The following is a 17,356-nucleotide window of genomic DNA, read 5'->3' on the forward strand; positions in this document are numbered from 1 at the left end:
TGGATCATGACTGAACTGTATCATAACTTCAGCTGCCCACCTTGGTTCCATAACCCTAAACCCTTGACCCAACAAAAATCTAGCAAATTCAGTTTTGAAATTTTTAATTCACCCCCAGCCTCAACAGCATTTTTGTGAGGAAAGAGTTCTGAAAAGGTTATCGACCTGAAACTGTGTTTCCCTCTCCATAGACGCTGCCAGATTACTGAGAATTTCCAGCATTTTCTGTTTTTATTACAGATTTCCACTTCCCTTTGTGTGAAGAAATGCTTCCTGGCATCACCCTGAACGGCCTGGCTCTAACTTTTAGGTTCTGCCCCCTTGTTCTGGACTCCCCACACCAGAGGAGATAGTTTCTCTCTATCGACACTATCAACTCCTTTAATAATCTGAAACACCTCAATTAGATCACCCCTTAACCTCTCTCCCAACACTCAAAGAATGAGGTAGTCACAAAAAACTCACTGACTCAGGAATGTTGCCCACTTTGCTCAGGACGAACTGTTTGTGTTCTGGGGACTTGCTTTGCTTTCACTCACCTTTCAGTCCATGCAGGCCTGGGCGTCCCAAGGCTCCAGGCAGGCCAGGGTTACCTGAGACACCCTGTAAAAAAAAAACCTCACTTTAAAACAAGAGACTTGCATTTCTATAGCGCCGTTCACACCCTCAGGATGTCCCAAAACTCTTTACAGCCAATGAAGTATTTTTTGAAGTGTGGTCACTGATGTGATGTAGGAAAAGCAGCAGCCAATTTGTGCACAGCAAGATCCCATAAACAGCAATGTTTTAATGACCGATAAACAGTCGTTTGGTGCTGTAGGCCGAGGGATAAATATGAGCACAGGACACCAGGGAGAACTCCACCTGCCCCGCTCACATTTGCAGGGTGCCGTGGGTAATGTGTCCTCCAAATGCTTTTTGGTTATCCACGGCCTGTTCATTTCAAAGTGCAGTACCTGAGAGGGCAGAAAGGGCCTCGGTTTAGCATTTCATCCAACAGTGCTCCCTCAGTACTGACCATCTGACATTGCAGCACTCCCTCAGTACTGACCCTCTGACAGTGCAGCACTCCCTCAGTACTGACCCTCTGACAGTGCAGCACTCCCTCAGTACTGACCCTCCGACAGTGCAGCACTCCCTCAGTACTGACCCTCTGACAGTGCAGCACTCCCTCAGTACTGACCCTCTGACAGTGCAGCACTCCCTCAGTACTGACCCTCCGACAGTGCAGCACTCCCTCAGTACTGACCCTCTGACAGTGCAGCACTCCCTCAGTACTGACCCTCCGACAGTGTGGCACTCCCTCAGTACTGACCCTCCGACAGTGCAATGCTCCCTCAGTTCTGACCCTCCAACAGTGCGGTGCTCCCTCAGTACTGACCCTCTGACAGTGCAGCACTCCCTCAGTACTGACCCTCCGACAGTGCAGCACTCCCTCAGTACTGACCCTCCGACAGTGCAGCACCCCCGTCAGTACCCTCAGTGTCTGTCTCGATTATTGCTTTGAGTCTGTGAAGTGGAGCTTGAAGCCACAATCTGCTGATTTAGTAGTGCGTGTGCTCCCTATTCAGCTGACACTTCAGGCGAATTCAGTTTGGCGCTCACTCAGAGACTCAGTTCAGATGAAAGGCAATCATTTTCCGTCAAACCTACCTTCACGCCAGGCATCCCAGGGAAGCCACTAATGCCCAGAGGCCCAGGTGGTCCTGGCATTCCTTTGATCCCGGGCTCACCAGAGATTCCTGGCAATCCTGGTCTCCCTTTCAGTTGCCCTGGAACTCCAGGGAAACCAGACTTTCCAGGCTGACCCGGCAATCCAGGCATCCCCTTGGCCCCTGAGTAAAAAAACAACAGAAGTAAATCCAGGGGATTGCTCACACAGACAGTCCGATTCCTTTACTCTCTGATAAGAAGGACACCAATAATAACAACAACTTGCATTGATATAGCACCGTGCCTTTAATGTAGTCAAACATCCCAAGTTTCTTCACAAGAAAATCAGACAAAATTTGACACTGAGTCACATACGGAGATTTTAGGACAGTTTACCAAAATCTTGGTCAAAGAAGTCGGTTTTAAGCAGTGTCTTTAAAAGCAGGGGCAAGAGAGATAGAGAGGGAGAGAGGTTTAGGGAGGGAATGTCAGAGCTTAGGGTCCAGGCAACTGAAGGCATGGCCGCCAATGGTGCAGCGAAGGGAGTGGGAATGGACAAAAAGCCCGAGTTAGATGAGCATAGATAACTCAGAAGGTTGTGACCATGGTAGGGAGTGACAAGGCCATAGAAGGATTTGAAAACAAGTATGAGAATGTTAAATTTGAGGCTTTGCTGGTCTGGAAGCCAGCGTACATCAGGGTTAAAGGGTCAAGTTTAAGAAGGAAGCTAGGTGGGAGCCGGCCAAGGGAGCAGTGGAACAGTTGTATTTATAGGTAACAAGTGTGTGTTTGAGGGTGGGCGGGGAACCATGACGATGAATGTGTCAGGCGACCAATGGTGGGAGTGTGGGAGGGCGGGGCACCATGAGGATGGGCAAGCGAGGCAACCAATGGCGGGAGTGTGCAGGCAGACGGCTGGAGGAAAATGTGATCACAGCTCCAGTGTTTTCAGACTGGACAGTCGACAGTCTCCAGGTGTCATTCGCAGACAAGACAGAAGTAGGGAGTATAGTTAACTGAAAGTGATAGTTAAGTGGGCAGATTGATATTGGGTTAAATGGAATACCGAGAAGTGTGAGGTGACAGATTGTGGATGAACGAATGAGGATCCCAGTCAATTTCAGATATCATCAGCCCTGTGCATCCATGTGTAAGAGGAATGAGTCCATCCTGCAGTCCGAAAAGCAGGTCAGAATAATGAATCTTTCAGCACAGAAGGAGGCCATTCAGCCCATCGTGTTTGTGCTGGCTCTTTGAAAGAGCTATCCAATTAGTCCCACACCCGTGCTCTTTCCCCATAGCCTTAAAAATTTTTCCCTTTAAATATTTCTTCAATTCCCTTTTGAAAATTACTATTGAATCTGCTTCCACCGCCCTTTCAGGCAGCGCGTTCCAGATCACAACAACTCACCTGAGAAGTTGAAGAGGTTTCAGCTAAGCACCAACACAAGCTTGAAAGTGTTCTGAACAACATGGCTTAGATTTAGGATTATCCATTGCACACAAAACCAAACAACAGAATCAAATGTCATTTCTTTCCAGTTTTCACATTCCTGTCGTACAGTACCTCTGGGACCGATGAAACCAGGTTCCCCAGGATAACCATCATCTCCCTTGTCCCCTTTCACCCTCACCATCATGGCAGGCTCGATTGGTGGTGGTGGCCCAGGAGGCCCAGTTTCTCCACGGTCACCTGTGGTCATTAAAAAACATCGTCATTCTGCAATCACCTGTCATTGGCACAAAGCCTTTGCTGTGAGAGTAACATCGTGATTATGTTTCTGAAAGAGTAATCCAGAGGCCCAGACTAATGCTCTGGAGACACGGTTCAAATCCCACCACAGCAGCTGGAGGAATTTAAACTCATTAAATAAATCTGGAATAAAAAGCTAGTCTCAGTAATGGTGACCATGAAACTACCAGATTGTCATAAAAACCCATCTGGTTCACTAATGCCCTTGAGGGAAGGAAATCTGCCATCCTTACCCAGTCTGGCCTGCATGTGACTCCAGCCCACAGCAATGTGGTTGACTCTTAACTGCCCTCTGGAATGGCCGAGCAAGTTGTATCAAACTGCGATAGAAAAGTTGAAAAAGAATAAAACCAGATGGGCCATCCAGCATTGACCTAGGTACTGGAAATGACAAAGGCACAAACTGCCCTGTCGACCCTGCAATCTACTCCTCACTGACATCTGGGGGCTTGTGCCAAAATTGGGAGAACCGTCCCACAGAGTAGGCAAACAACAGCCTGACAATGTCATACTCACAGAAACGTACCGAGAGACAGTGTCCCAGATACCACCATCACCAACTCTGGGTACGTCCTGTCACACCGGCAGGACAAACCCAGCAGAGGTGATGGCTCAGTGGAATACAGTCGGGAAGGAGTGGCCCTGGGAGTCCTCAACATTGACTTCAGACCCCACAAAGTCTCATGACATCAGGTCAAACATGGATACAGAAACCTCCTGCTGATTACCATCTACTGTTCCCCCCCCCCTCAGCTGATGAGTCAGTACTCCTCCATGTTGAACACCAATTGGAAGAAGCACTGAGGGTGGCAAGGGTGCAGAATATACTCTGGGTGGGGGCCTTCAATGTCTTTCACCAAGAGTGGCTCAGTAACACCACTACTGACTAAACCCGCTGAGTCCTGAGGGACATAGCTGCCAGACTGGGTCTGCGGCAGGTGGTGAGTGAGCCAACAAAAGGGAAAAACCTACTTGATCTCGCCCTCATCAATCTACCTGTTGCAGATGCATTTGTCCATTAGAGTATTGCTAGGAGACAGTCCTTGTGGAGACGAAGTCCCATCTTGACACTGAGCACACTGAGGATCTCCATTGTGTTGTATGGCACTACCATCATGATAAATGGGATAGATTCAGAACAGATCTAGTAACTCGAAATTGGACATCCATGAGGCGTTGTGGGTCATCAGCAGCAGCAGAATTGTACTCAACCACAATCTGAAACCTCATGGCCTGGTATATCCCCCACTCTACCATTACCATCATGCCGGAGGACCAATCCTGGTTCAATGAAGAGTGCAGGAGGGCATGCCAGGAGCAACATCAGGCATACCTTAAAATGAGGTGCCAACCTGGTGAAGCTACAACACATGATTACATGCATGCTAAACAGTGGAAGAACTAAGCGATCCCACAACCAGGAGTCGGCAATGTGTCCGTACACAGACACCAGTGTCCGTGGTAAAAACCTTTGACGTCCATGACTAGTAATTTCCCATTGGCTTCTTCTTTCCAAAGAGATTGGCTTTATAACAAATTGCACTGTCTGTTTCACAGCTGAATTGGAATTTCGGAGCTCAGATTTTTATCTAACGCTCTTTAACACACCTTTCCATATTCATCGCTGACAGATGCTGTGAGTGGAACAGTGGTTTCCAAATTTTGGACACATTTGGGGTTTGCCAAAAACTTCCAATTTTTTTTTTGAAAAAGCCTGCTGGAAAACTGCGAAGCTGTCTGAAGTTTGAAAACTACTGTTTCCACTCAGCAAAGGCCAGAGAGAGAGAGAGAGGGGGCTGCAGAGTGTAGGGGTGGACAAAGAGAAAGAGAGGGAGAGGGGCAGAGAGGGGGCAGAGAGAGACAAGTTCAGAGAGAGTGAGAGGAGGACACAGGGAAGGGGGGACACAGAGAGGGAGGGGAGAGACAGACAGAGAGAGAGAGAGAGGAGGGAGAGAGAGAGTGATCAAGATCATTCCTGACAGATGGACATCTATCCGGAATACTTCACATCGTTACAAGAAGTGTGTGGGCAAACATTGACGACTTATGCAAGCAAGAAAAAAATGGCAGGGATCTCACTAAATCAGTGTCCAACACAGTGAAGAGAAAGTAAGTCAATAGTCTTCTCATGTAAAGGTTCTTCACAAAAATGCACATTTGTTGTTGTTTTGAATAACAGTAAGATAATTTTTTAATGCCTTTATCTTTCCAAAATTGTCTCACCAGCTCCCTATGTAAGACAAAAATTGTAATGTCCCCCCCCCCCCCCCACTTGTAAAGGCTGGACAACACTGCTTCAAGCCTTTAATGTTGTGTTTAAAATAATCTACCAGCTAGCTTATTTTAAAATGCAAGTTTAAAGGCTTGTTTTATGTAAACTCATTTTAAATAGCAAAAGTCACGTAGGGAACGTCCGAATTCTACCCTCTGGCACATATTAGTTTCACTTGGGACATAAGCTCAGCGACATGTTGAAAGTTGTTGGACTTTTACGACAATATAAATGTCGCAATTTCACTGCTATCCATTTGGAATCACAATGTTCCAGAATTTGTATTGAGGGCAAAACAGGCAAGAAAATCCGAGGAATTTCCAGCAATGTAAGTTCCCCATGAATACAAGAGGACAGTGTAATGGAGTTGTATGATAATGGCAAAACAGGATGCTGCTGACCCATATACAATAGTTAGTAAATACAAGATAATGGATAGCTTTAATAAACCTTAATCTATGATGAACTGTCTGCGATTCCTTAACAGAATCCATGTTGCATTTGCAGTTTTACAAACTGTCGGAGAAGACAGAGTAAAAATTTATTATGTTTCAATGACCATGTTAGAAACAGTCATTAACTGATTTTTCTCACTGAAAATTGGATTAAAGGACATGATTTACAAGTATATCAAAGATCAGTAACTGCAATGTGCATCATTTATTATCCAGTTTGAGGGCAGACAACCTGAGTAGACAATGTAATTTGAAAGTTGTCTGCATCATATAATTGCATTACATTAAAAGTGCACCTTTGCTAACAGGTAAGAGATTTGGCTTGGACATTAATTGGTTAGTCTGGAGTACAATCTTACAGATAGTGACTGAACATTTTGTAACTGAATAATAGATGCAGTAACAACCATTCAACTTTTTGCAGAAAAGCTTATTGTTAATAATGATCTTTTTCAAGATGAATCAGAATCAACAATGATAGACTGAGATATAGACATGTGAATTTAAAAGAATCACTTTATTGGAGGAACTGAACAATACTCTTTATCTGTAATTGTATTCTTCTAATTTTGTCACTAGCTTTGGTGAGTAAATTATATTTTATTCATGAGCGATGCTGTTGTTTCTGTATTTTAGAATCCAGGACCTAGTTTAACAGCCTGTCAAGATGAATAAACTAGTTTTGGCTACTTACTGTTAATCTCTCTCTCCCTTCCTGTCCCACTCTGCTTTTCTGTTTGACATGATTCTTCTGAAGTACGATCTGCTTCACCCTAGTGTCCTAGGCCCAACCAACTTCAGCTGCTTCATCAATGACCTTCCATCAATCATAAGGTCAGAAGTGGGGATGATCGCTGATGATTGCACAATTTTCAGCACCATTTGTGACTCCTCAGATACTGAAGCAGTCCGTGTAGAAATGCAGCAAGACCTGGACAATATCCAGGCTTGGGCTGATAAGTGGCAAGTAACATTCGCGCCACACAAGTGCCAGGCACTGAACATCTCCAACAAGAGAGAATCGAACCATCTACTAGATGCACTGCAGCAATGCACCAAGGCTCCTTAGACAGCACCTTCCAAACCCGCGACCTCTACCAACTAAAAGGACAAGGGCAGCAAATACATGGGAACACCACCACCTGAAGTTTAACAGGGTAGTGTCCGAGGCCCAAAGATGTTCAGCTGTTTCATCAATGACGTTCCCTCCATCATAATGTCAGAAGTGGGGATGTTCACTGATGATTGCACAGTGTTCAACACCATTCGCAACTCCTCAGATACTGAAGCAGTCTGTGCCTGTATGCAGCAAGACCTGGACAATATCCAGGCTTGGGCTGATAAGTGGCAAGTAACATTCGCACAACACAATTGCCAGGCAATGACCATCTCCAACAAGAGAAAATCTAACCATCTCCCCTTGACAGTCAATGGCATTACCATCGCTGAATCCCCCACTATCAACATCCTGGAGGTTACCATTGACCAGAAACTGAACTGGAGTAGCCATATAAATACCGTGGCTGCAAGAGCAGGTCAGAGGCTAGGAATCCTGCGTCAAGTAACTCACCTCCTGACTCCCCAAAGCCTGTCCACCATCTACAAGGCACAAGTCAGGAGTGTGATGGAATACTCTCCACTTGCCTGGATGGGTGCAGCTCCAACAACACTCAAGAAGCTCAACACCATCCAGGAGAAAGCAGCCCATTTGATTGGCACCCCATCCACAAACATTCACTCCCTCCACCAGTGACTCACAGTGGCTGCAGTGTGTACCATCTACAAGATGCACTGCAGCAACGCACCAAGGCTCCTTCGACAGCACCTTCCAAACCCATGACCTCTACCAACTAGAAGGACATGGACAGCAGATGCATGGGAACACCAACACCTGCAAGTTCCCCTCCAAGTCACACACCATCCTGATTGGAACTATATCGCCGTTCCTTCACTGTCGTTGGCTCAAAATCCTGGAACTCCCTTCCTAACTGCACTGTGGGTGTACCTACCCCACATGGACTGCAGAGGTTCAAGAAGGCAGCTTCTCAAGGGGCAGTTCGGGATGGGCAATAAATGCTGGCATAGCCAGCAACGCCCACATTCCAAGAATGAATAAAAAAAAGATGAGATGTCAATGCTTTGCATGCAGTGAATGTACAGAGTGGGAGAGTGTGGTTCAATCTGGTTCCTTTATTGTGGTGACATGATATGACTGTACAACTCATGCCACACATCAATTACATCCATGTATAACATCTGACAAATCTTTCATCCTCCCCTCTATAACCCGTCTCCGCCTCCTTTCCCACAAACTGCTTGGCCCTCCTTCCACAGACCCAGTTTAGGTCCAGTGCCTCTTCTGCCCTCTAACCCTGCTTGGCCTGATTAAAACTCTTGAAGAGATCAGTGCATCATCGAAGAAAATCTGAAACAAACTGATGTAGAAAATAATCTTGTGCGTGCTAATGATGGGAATGTTGATGCTGTGAATTGTGCACCTGCCTCTTCCCTCTGCATATGGATAACAAGTTAAAAAAGCGTGCAAAAGCCCAGAGTCGGAGATCGGAGACAGAGGCAGAGAGGAGCACGGCGGGAGTGGAGAGAGAGAGAGAGGAGCATGGCGGGAGCGGAGAGAGAGAGAGAAGCACAGCGGGAATGGAGAGAGAGAGAGAGAGAGGAGCATGGCGGGAGTGGAGAGAGAGGAGCATGGCGGGAGTGGAGAGAGAGAGAGAGGAGCATGGCGGGAGTGGAGAGAGAGGAGCATGGCGGGAGTGGAGAGAGAGAGAGAGAGGAGCATGGCGGGAGTGGAGAGAGAGAGAGCAACACGGCGGGAGCGGAGAGAGAGAGAGAAGCACAGTGGGAATGGAGAGAGAGAGAGAGGAGCATGGCGGGAGTGGAGAGAGAGAGAGAGCAACACGGCGGGAGCGGAGAGAGAGAGAGGAGCACAGTGGGAATGGAGAGAGAGAGAGAGGAGCATGTCGGGAGTAGAGAGAGAGAGAGAGAGGTGCATGGTGGGAATGGAGAGAGAGAGAGGAGCACGGCGGGAATGGAAAGAGAGAGAGAGGAGCACAGCAGGAATGGAAAGAGAGAGAGAGGAGCACAGCGGGAGCGGAGAGAGAGAGAGAAGCACAGCGGGAATGGAGAGAGAGAGAGAGAAGCACGGCGGGAATGGAGAGAGAGAGAGGAGCACGGCGGGAGTGGAGAGAGAGAGAAGCACTGCGGGAATGGAGAGAGAGGAGCACTGCAGGAATGGAAAGAGAGAGAGAGGAGCACGGCAGCAGCAGAGAGAGAGAGGGGAGCACAGCGGGAATGGAGAGAGAGGAGCACAGCGGGAATGGAAAGAGAGAGACTGGAGCACGGCGGGAGCGGAGAGAGAGAGAGAAGCACAGCGGGAATGGAGAGAGAGGAGCACAGAGAGAATGGAAGGAGAGAGAGAGGAGCACGGCGGGAATGGAGAGAGAGAGATAGAGAAGCGCGGCGGGAATGGAGAGAGAGAGAGGAGCACGGCGGGAGTAGAGAGAGAGAGAGAAGAGCACGGCGGGAGTGGAGAGAGAGAGAGGAGTACGGCGGGAGCAGAGAGAGAGAGAGGAGCACGGAGGGAGTGGAGAGAGAGAGAGGAGCACGGCAGGAGCGGAGAGAGAGAGAGGAGCACGGCAGGAGTGGAGAGAGAGAGAGGAGCATGGTGGGAATGGAGAGAGAGGCGCACGGGTGGAGCGGAGAGAGAGAGGAGCACAGCGGGAGTGGAGAGAGAGAGAGAGGAGCTCGGCTGGAGTGGAAAGAGAGAGAGAGGAGCACGTCGGGTGTGGAGAGAGAGGAACATGGCAGGAGCGGAGAGAGAGGAGCACGGCGGGAATGGAGAGAGAGAGAGGAACATGGCAGGAGCGGAGAGAGAGAGAGGAGCACGGCGGGAGTGGAGAGAGAGAGAGGAACACAGCGGGAGCGGCGAGAGAGAGAGTGGAGCACGGCGGGAGTGGAGAGAGAGAGAGTAGCACAATGGGAGTGGAGAGAGAGGAGCATGGCGGGAGCGGAGAGAGAGGGAGGAGCACGGCAGGAGCAGAGAGAGAGAGAAGAGAACGGCGGGAGTGGGGAGAGAGACAGGAGCACGGCGGCAGTGGAGAGAGAGGAGCACGGCAGGAGTTGAGAGAGAGAGAGGAGCACGGCAGGAATGGAGAGAGAGGAGCACGGCGGGAGCGGAGAGAGAGAGAGGAGCGCGGCGGGAGTGGAGTGAGAGAGAGAGAGAGGAGCACGGCGTCAGTGGTGAGAGAGAGAGGAGCACGGCGGGAGTGGAGAGAGAGAGAGGAGCACGGTGGGAATGGAGAGAGAGGAGCACGGTGGGAATGGAGAGAGAGAGAGAGGAGCACGGTGGGAGTGGAGAGAGAGCGAGGAGCACAGCGGGAGCGGAGAGAGAGAGAGAGGAGCACGGTGGGAGTGGAGAGAGAGAGAGAGGAGCACGGCGGGAGTTGAGAGAGAGAGAGGAGCACAGCGGGAGTTGAGAGAGAGAGAGGAGCACGGCGGAAATGGAGAGAGAGGAGCATGGCGGGAGCGGAGAGAGAGAGAGGAGCACGGCGGGAGCGGAGAGAGGGAGAGAGGAGCACAGCGGGAGCAGAGAGAGAGAGAGAGAGGAGCACGGCGGGTGCGGACAGAGAGAGAGGAGCACGGGTGGAGCGGAGAGAGAGAGAGGAGCACGGCAGGAGCAGAGAGAGAGAGAAGAGAACGGCGGGAGTGGGGAGAGAGACAGGAGCCCCGCGGGAGTGGAGAGAGAGAGAGGAGCACGGCAGGAGCAGAGAGAGAGAGAGAGAGGAGCACAGCGGGAGCAGAGGACCGGAGCCGGGAAAAATGGAAAAGTGCCATCAGAGTGTCGTCAGAATCGAGAGACAGAGCCAGGAAACAGAGAGCCGCCGGGTTGAGTTTACAGGTAAGCTTTTAATTTAATTTAGCCTTTGCACTTGTCCAACAGGTTTGAGGTTCTTTCAGCTTGTTTGGATGAGAGTGGGGACTGCAGGGTGGATGAGCAATCTGACCATGGTACAGGAAACCATTCATGTGGAGGGAGAAAAAAGGAATGTAGTGGTAGTAGGAGACAGTATAGTTAGGGGGATTGACACTGTTCTCTGCAGCAAAGAGTGAAAGTCCAGATGGCTTGGTTGCCTGCCCGGTGCCAGGGTTCGGGACATCTGTCCAGGGCTGGAGAGGAACTTACAGTGGGAGGGGGAGGATCCAGTCATCATGGTCCATGTAGGTACCACTAACATAGGCAGGACAAGGAAAGAGGTTCTGCAGAAACAGAAAGAAACAGAACCTCAAAGGTAATAATCTCTGGATTATTACCTGAGCCACATGCAAATTGGCTTTGGGCAAGTAAGATTAGAGAAAATTAATGCGTGACTCAAAGACTGGTGTGATAGAAATGGGTTCCGGTTTCTGGGGCACTGGCACCAGTACTGGGGAAAGTGGTGGCTATACCGTTGGGACGGTCTCCACCTGAACCGTGCTGGGGCCGGTGTTCTAGTGAGCTGCATAACTAGGGAAGTAGAGAGGCGTTTAAACTGAATAGTGGGGGCAAGGGATCAAATCTGGGAAGATATGGTAAATCAAGGAGTAGAGACAAAGCAAGAGAGAAAGGTATTAATATGGGAAATGATAGACTGTGACAGGAAAGGACAGAGTGTACAAATCTAAGAGTAAATCAACAGATAAGGCTAGAGGTTACAAAAATAATAAAAGGATAAAACTAAAGGCTCTGTCTTTGAATGCACATAGCATTTGAAACAAAACAGATGAACTGAGAGCACAAATAGAAATAAATAAGTACGATCTAATAGCTATTACAGAGACATGGCTGTAGGATCTCATAGATTGGGGCCTGAATATTGAAGGCTACATGGCATTTAGGAAGTACAGGAAGCTAGGAAAAAGTGGAGGGGTAGGTCTGTTAATTAATGATGGTATTAGCGCAATAGAGAGGGATGACCTAAGTTCAGGAGACCAGGATGTAGAATCAGTTTGGGTAGAGATGAGAAATCATAAAGGCAAGAAGTCACTTGTGGGAGTGGTGTACAGGCCCTCTAACACTAACCACACTGTAGGATGGGATATAAAGGAAGAAATAATGGCAACTTGTCAGAAAGGTACAGTGATAATTATGGGGGATTTTAACCTACATATAGACTGGAAAAATCAGATTGGCAAAGGTAGCCAAGATGAGGAGTACATAGAATGTTTTTGAGATAATTTCTTGGAACAATAAGTTCTGGATCCAACGGGAGAGCAGGCTATACCAGACCTGGTATTGAGCAACGAGATTAATTAATGACTTCATAGTTAAGGCACCCCTAGGTAGCAGCGATCATAATATGATTGAATTTTACATTCAGTTTGAGGGAGAGACGAGTGGGTCTAAGACTAGTATTTTAAACTTAAGTAAGGGCAATTATGAGGGCATGAAAGCAGAGCTAGCTAAAGTGAACTGGAAAATCAGGTTAAGGGATAGGGTCAATAGAGATGCTGTAGTAAACATTTAAGGGGATATTTCAGAATACACAGAATAGATACATTTCAATGAGAAAGAAAAATTCCAAGGGTGGGACCCGCCATCCATGGTTAACCAAAACAGTTAAAGATAGTATCAAACTTAAAGAAAAAGCCTATAATTGTGCAAAGATGGGAGGCAGGTCAGAAGATTGGACAGAATATAAAAAACAGCAAAGAATGACTAAAAGATTAATAAGGAAGGTAAAATTAGAGTATGAGAGAAAGCTAGCTAGAAATGTAAAGACAGATAGTAAGAGTTTCTATAGATATTTTAAAAAGAAGAGTTAACAAAATGAGCGTTGGTCCTGTAGAAACTGAGTCTGGGGAATTAATAATGGATAAGAAGGATATGGCAGATGGATTGAACAGATATTTTTCATCGGTCTTCACTATTGAGGATACAAGTAACTTCCCAGTATTAGCTGTAAGTCAAGAAATGGAAGGGAGGGAGGAACTCAAGAAAATTACAATCACCAGGGAAGTGGTACTGAACAAATTGTTGGAGCTGCGGGCTGACAAGTCCCGTGTCCTGATGGACTTCATCCTAGGGTGTTAAAAGAAGTGGCTAATGAGATAGTTGATGTGTTAGTTTTAATTTTCCAAAATTCCCTGGATTCAGGGAAGGTTCCGTTAGATTGGAAAATAGCGAATGTAATTCCTTTATTCAAAAAGGGAGGGAGACAGAAAGCAGGAAACTACAGGCCAGTTAGCTTAACATCTGTCTTAGGGAAAATGTTAGAAGTTATTATTAAAGACGTTATAGCAGGACATTTAGAAAAATTCAAGGTAATCAGGCAGAATCAACATGGTTTTGTGAAAGGGAAATCATGTTTAACCAATTGAGGGAGTTACATGTGCTGTGGATAAAGGGGAACCGGTGGATGTATTGTACTTAGATTTCCAGAAGGCATTTGATAAGGTGCCACATCAAAAATTATTGCAGAAAATAAAAGCTCATGGTGTAAGGGGTAACATATTGGCATGGATAGAAGATTGGCTAGCTAACAGGAAACAGAGAGTAGGCATAAATGGATCATTTTCGGGTTGGCAAGATGTAACGAGTGGTGTGCCACAGGGATCTGTGCTGGGGCCCCAACTTTGTACAATTTATATAAATGACTTAGATGAAGGGACCGAAGGTATGGTTGCTAAATTTGCTGATGACACAAAGATAGGTAGGAAAGTAACTTGTGAAGTGGACATACGGGGGCTACATAGGAATATAGATAGGTTAAGTGAGTGGGCAAAGACCTGGCAAATGGAGTATAATGTGGGAAAGTGGGAAATTGTCCACTTTGGCAGGAAGAATAAAAAGAAGCACATTATCTAAATGGTGAGAGATTGTAGAGCTCTGAGATGCAGAGGGATCTGGGTGTCCTCGTGCATGAATCGTAAAAGGTTAGTATGCAGGTACAGCACGTAATTAGGAAAGCTAATAGAATGTTATTGTTTATCACAAGGGGAATTGAATACAAAAGTAGTGAGGTTATGCTGCAGTTATACAGGGCATTGGTGAGACTACATCTGGAGTACTGTGTACAGTATTGGTCTCCTTATTTCAGGAAGGATGTAAATGCTTTGGAGGCAGTACAGAGAAGGTTTACTAGACTAATACCTGGAATGGGCAGGCTGTCTTACGAGGAAAGATTGGACAGGCTAGGATTGTATCTGCTGGAGTTTAGAAGAGTAAGAGGGGAATTGATTGAAACATATAAGATCCTGAGGGGTCTTGACAGGGTGGATGTGGAAAGGATGTTTCCCCTTGTGGGAGAATCTAGAACTAGGGGTCACTGTTTAAAAATAAGGGGTCGCCCATTTAAGACAGAGATGAGAATTTTTTTCTCTCAGATGGTCGTGAGTCTTTGGAATTCTCTTCCTCAAAAGGCGGTGGAAGCAGAGTTGTTGAATATTTTTAAGGCAGAGGTAGATAGATTCTTGATAAGTAACGTATGTTCATATGTTCGTAAGTTAAATGTCTAGTGCTTGCACTCCCAGAGTGGAGTTTCGGTCAATGGGCGTGTGGATCAGAGACCTGGAAAAACAATCAATCAATCGAAAATGGGAAGTGCCAGGAATCTGTTGGAAGTCCAGAGTCCAGGAGAGGTGTACACAAGATTACTGACTGTGAAATTATGTTGCAGAACCTCAGACACAACAGACATAAGACCCTGAAAAAATTTGCAGTGGAGAAGCTAAATAGTAATTTTCCAGACAGAGCTTTGCAACATTTTGTTTGAAAGTGACATTATGGTCACTTTGATGTAGGTAGTTTATGATCTGAATAACGGCACCTCTGTCATTGCAGCACTCCCTGAGCTGGATAGCAACCGCTGGGACACATAATACAACAGGCAAATTGGGATCCTGTTTCTTTAATGAATTTTAACTGCGGTGAGATTACTCTTTTGCCAGAAAGGAGTTACTCAAACAGCTCACACACACTAACTGTGAGGAAAGATACTGCAGGTTGACAATTACCTTTGGCACCTTTCCCTCTGGACTGGCCTCTGATCCCTGTAATTCCGGGGATTCCATTATCTCCCTTCAGGCCTATGATGCCAGGTCGACCTTGAGCCCCCTTTAGACCAGGGAATCCCGCCATTCCTGGCGAACCTTTCAAACCTAAAGGAACGAATGCAATGAACACAAATCAGTTAGAGAGCAGCGAACTTAAAACTGGTCCACAACAGACGTGCAATATCACACATCACACATGGTATAAATAGGAAACAGACAGACAGCTAATAAACTGTGCAGGTCAAAATCCAACCCAAAAGCGTTAAACCCCAGTGTGGGTCACAGAGTGGGGGTCGGGTGTTAAACCCCAGTGTGGGTCACAGAGTGGGGGTAGAGTGTTAAACCCTAGTGTGGGTCACAGAGTGGGGGTCGAGTGTTAAACCCCAGTGTGGGTCACAGAGTGGGGGTAGAGTGTTAAACCCCAGTGTGGGTCACAGAGTGGGGGTAGAGTGTTAACCCCCAGTGTGGGTCACAGAGTGGGGGTCGAGTGTTAAACCCCAGTGTGGGTCACAGAGTGGGGGTAGAGTGTTAAACACTAGTGTGGGTCACAGAGTGGGGGTAGAGTGTTAACCCCCAGTGTGGGTCACAGAGTGGGGGCAGAGTGTTAAACCCCAGTTTGGGTCACAGAGTGGGGTATAGAGTGGGGGCAGAGTGTTAAACCCCAGTTTGGGTCACAGAGTGGGGGTATAGGGTTAAACCCCAGTGTGGGTTACAGAGTGGGGTTAGAGTGTTAAACCCCAGTGTGGGTCACAGAGTGGGGGTAGAGTGTTAACCCCCAGTGTGGGTCACAGAGTGGGGGCAGAGTGTTAAACCCCAGTTTGGGTCACAGAGTGGGGTTAGAGTGTTAAACCCCAGTGTGGGTCACAGAGTGGGGGTAGAATGTTAAACCCCAGTGTGGGTCACAGAGTGGGGTTAGAGTGTCAAACCCCAGTGTGGGTCACAGAGTGGGGGTAGAATGTTAAACCCCAGTGTGGGTCACGGAGTGGGGGCAGAGAGTTAAACCCCAGTGTGGGTCACAGAGCGGGGCGTAGAGAGTTAAACCCCAGTGTGGGTCACAGAGCGGGAATAGAGGGTTAAACCCCAGTGTGGGTCACAGAGTGGGAATAGAGGGTTAAACCCCAGTGTGGGTCACGGAGTGGGGGTAGAGAGTTAGACCCCAGTGGAGGTCACAAAGCGGGAATAGAGGGTTAAACCCCAGTGTGGGTCACGGAGTGGGGGTAGAGTGTTGAACCCCAGTGTGGGTCACAGAGTGGGGGTAGACTGTTAAACCCCAGTGTGGGTCACAGAGTGGGGGTAGAATGTTAAACCCCAGTGTGGGTCACAGAGTAGGGGTATAGTGTTAAACCCCAGTGTGGGTCACAGAGTGGGGGTACAGTGTTAAACCCAAGTGTGGGTCACGGAGTGGGGGTAGAGTGTTAAACCCCAGTGTGGGTCACAGAGGAGGGGTAGAGAGTTAAACCCCAGTGTGGGTCACAGAGCGGGAATAGAGTGTTATACCCCAGTTTGGGTCACAGAGTGGAGGTAGAGTGTTATACCCCAGTTGGGGTAGAGTGTTAAACCCCAGTGTGGGTCACGGAGTGGGGGTAGAGTGTTATACCCCAGTTGGGGTAGAGTGTTAAACCCCAGTGTGGGTCACGGAGTGGGGGTAGAGTGTTATACCCCAGTTTGGGTAACAGAGTGGGGGTAGAGTGTTATATCCCAGTTTGGGTCACAGAGTGGGGGTAGAGTGTTAGACCCCAGTGGGGGTAGAGTGTTAAACCCCGGTATGAGTCACAGATGGGGGGTAGAGTGTTAAACCCCAGTGTGGGTCACAGAGTGGGGGTAGAGTGTTAGACCCCAGTGTGCGTCATGGAGTGGGTGTAGATGCTATACCCCAGTGTGGGTCACGGAGTGGGGGTAGATGTTATACCCCAGTGTGGGTCACGGAGTGGGGGTAGAGTGTTATACCCCAGTTTGGGTAACAGAGTGGGGGTAGAGTGTTATATCCCAGTTTGGGTCAGAGTGGGGGTAGAGTGTTAGACCCCAGTGGGGGTCACGGAGTCGGGGTTGAGTGTTATACCCCAGTTGGGGTAGAGTGTTAAACCCCAGTGTGGGTCACGGAGTGGGGGTAGAGTGTTATACCCCAGTTTGGGTAACAGAGTGGGGGTAGAGTGTTATATCCCAGTTTGGGTCACA

At 47.8% G+C, this 17,356-nt stretch overlaps 1 protein-coding gene across 2 annotated transcripts in view; it reads right to left on the reverse strand.

Annotated features, from left to right (window-relative positions):
- Positions 1–17,356, reverse strand: part of LOC137371492 (collagen alpha-2(IV) chain-like) — a 288,991-nt gene that overhangs the window by 22,667 nt on the left and 248,968 nt on the right. For both annotated transcript variants that reach the window (XM_068034179.1, XM_068034180.1), the window contains exons 32-35: positions 15,143–15,286; positions 3,221–3,346; positions 1,654–1,835; positions 540–603 (exon numbers count right to left, since the gene is read on the reverse strand). In XM_068034179.1, coding sequence (XP_067890280.1) covers positions 540–603; positions 1,654–1,835; positions 3,221–3,346; positions 15,143–15,286 — 516 coding nt within the window. The remainder of the gene's footprint in view (positions 1–539; positions 604–1,653; positions 1,836–3,220; positions 3,347–15,142; positions 15,287–17,356) is intronic.

The sequence above is a fragment of the Heterodontus francisci genome, chromosome 6, assembly GCF_036365525.1.
Source record: "Heterodontus francisci isolate sHetFra1 chromosome 6, sHetFra1.hap1, whole genome shotgun sequence".
NCBI lineage: Eukaryota > Metazoa > Chordata > Chondrichthyes > Heterodontiformes > Heterodontidae > Heterodontus > Heterodontus francisci.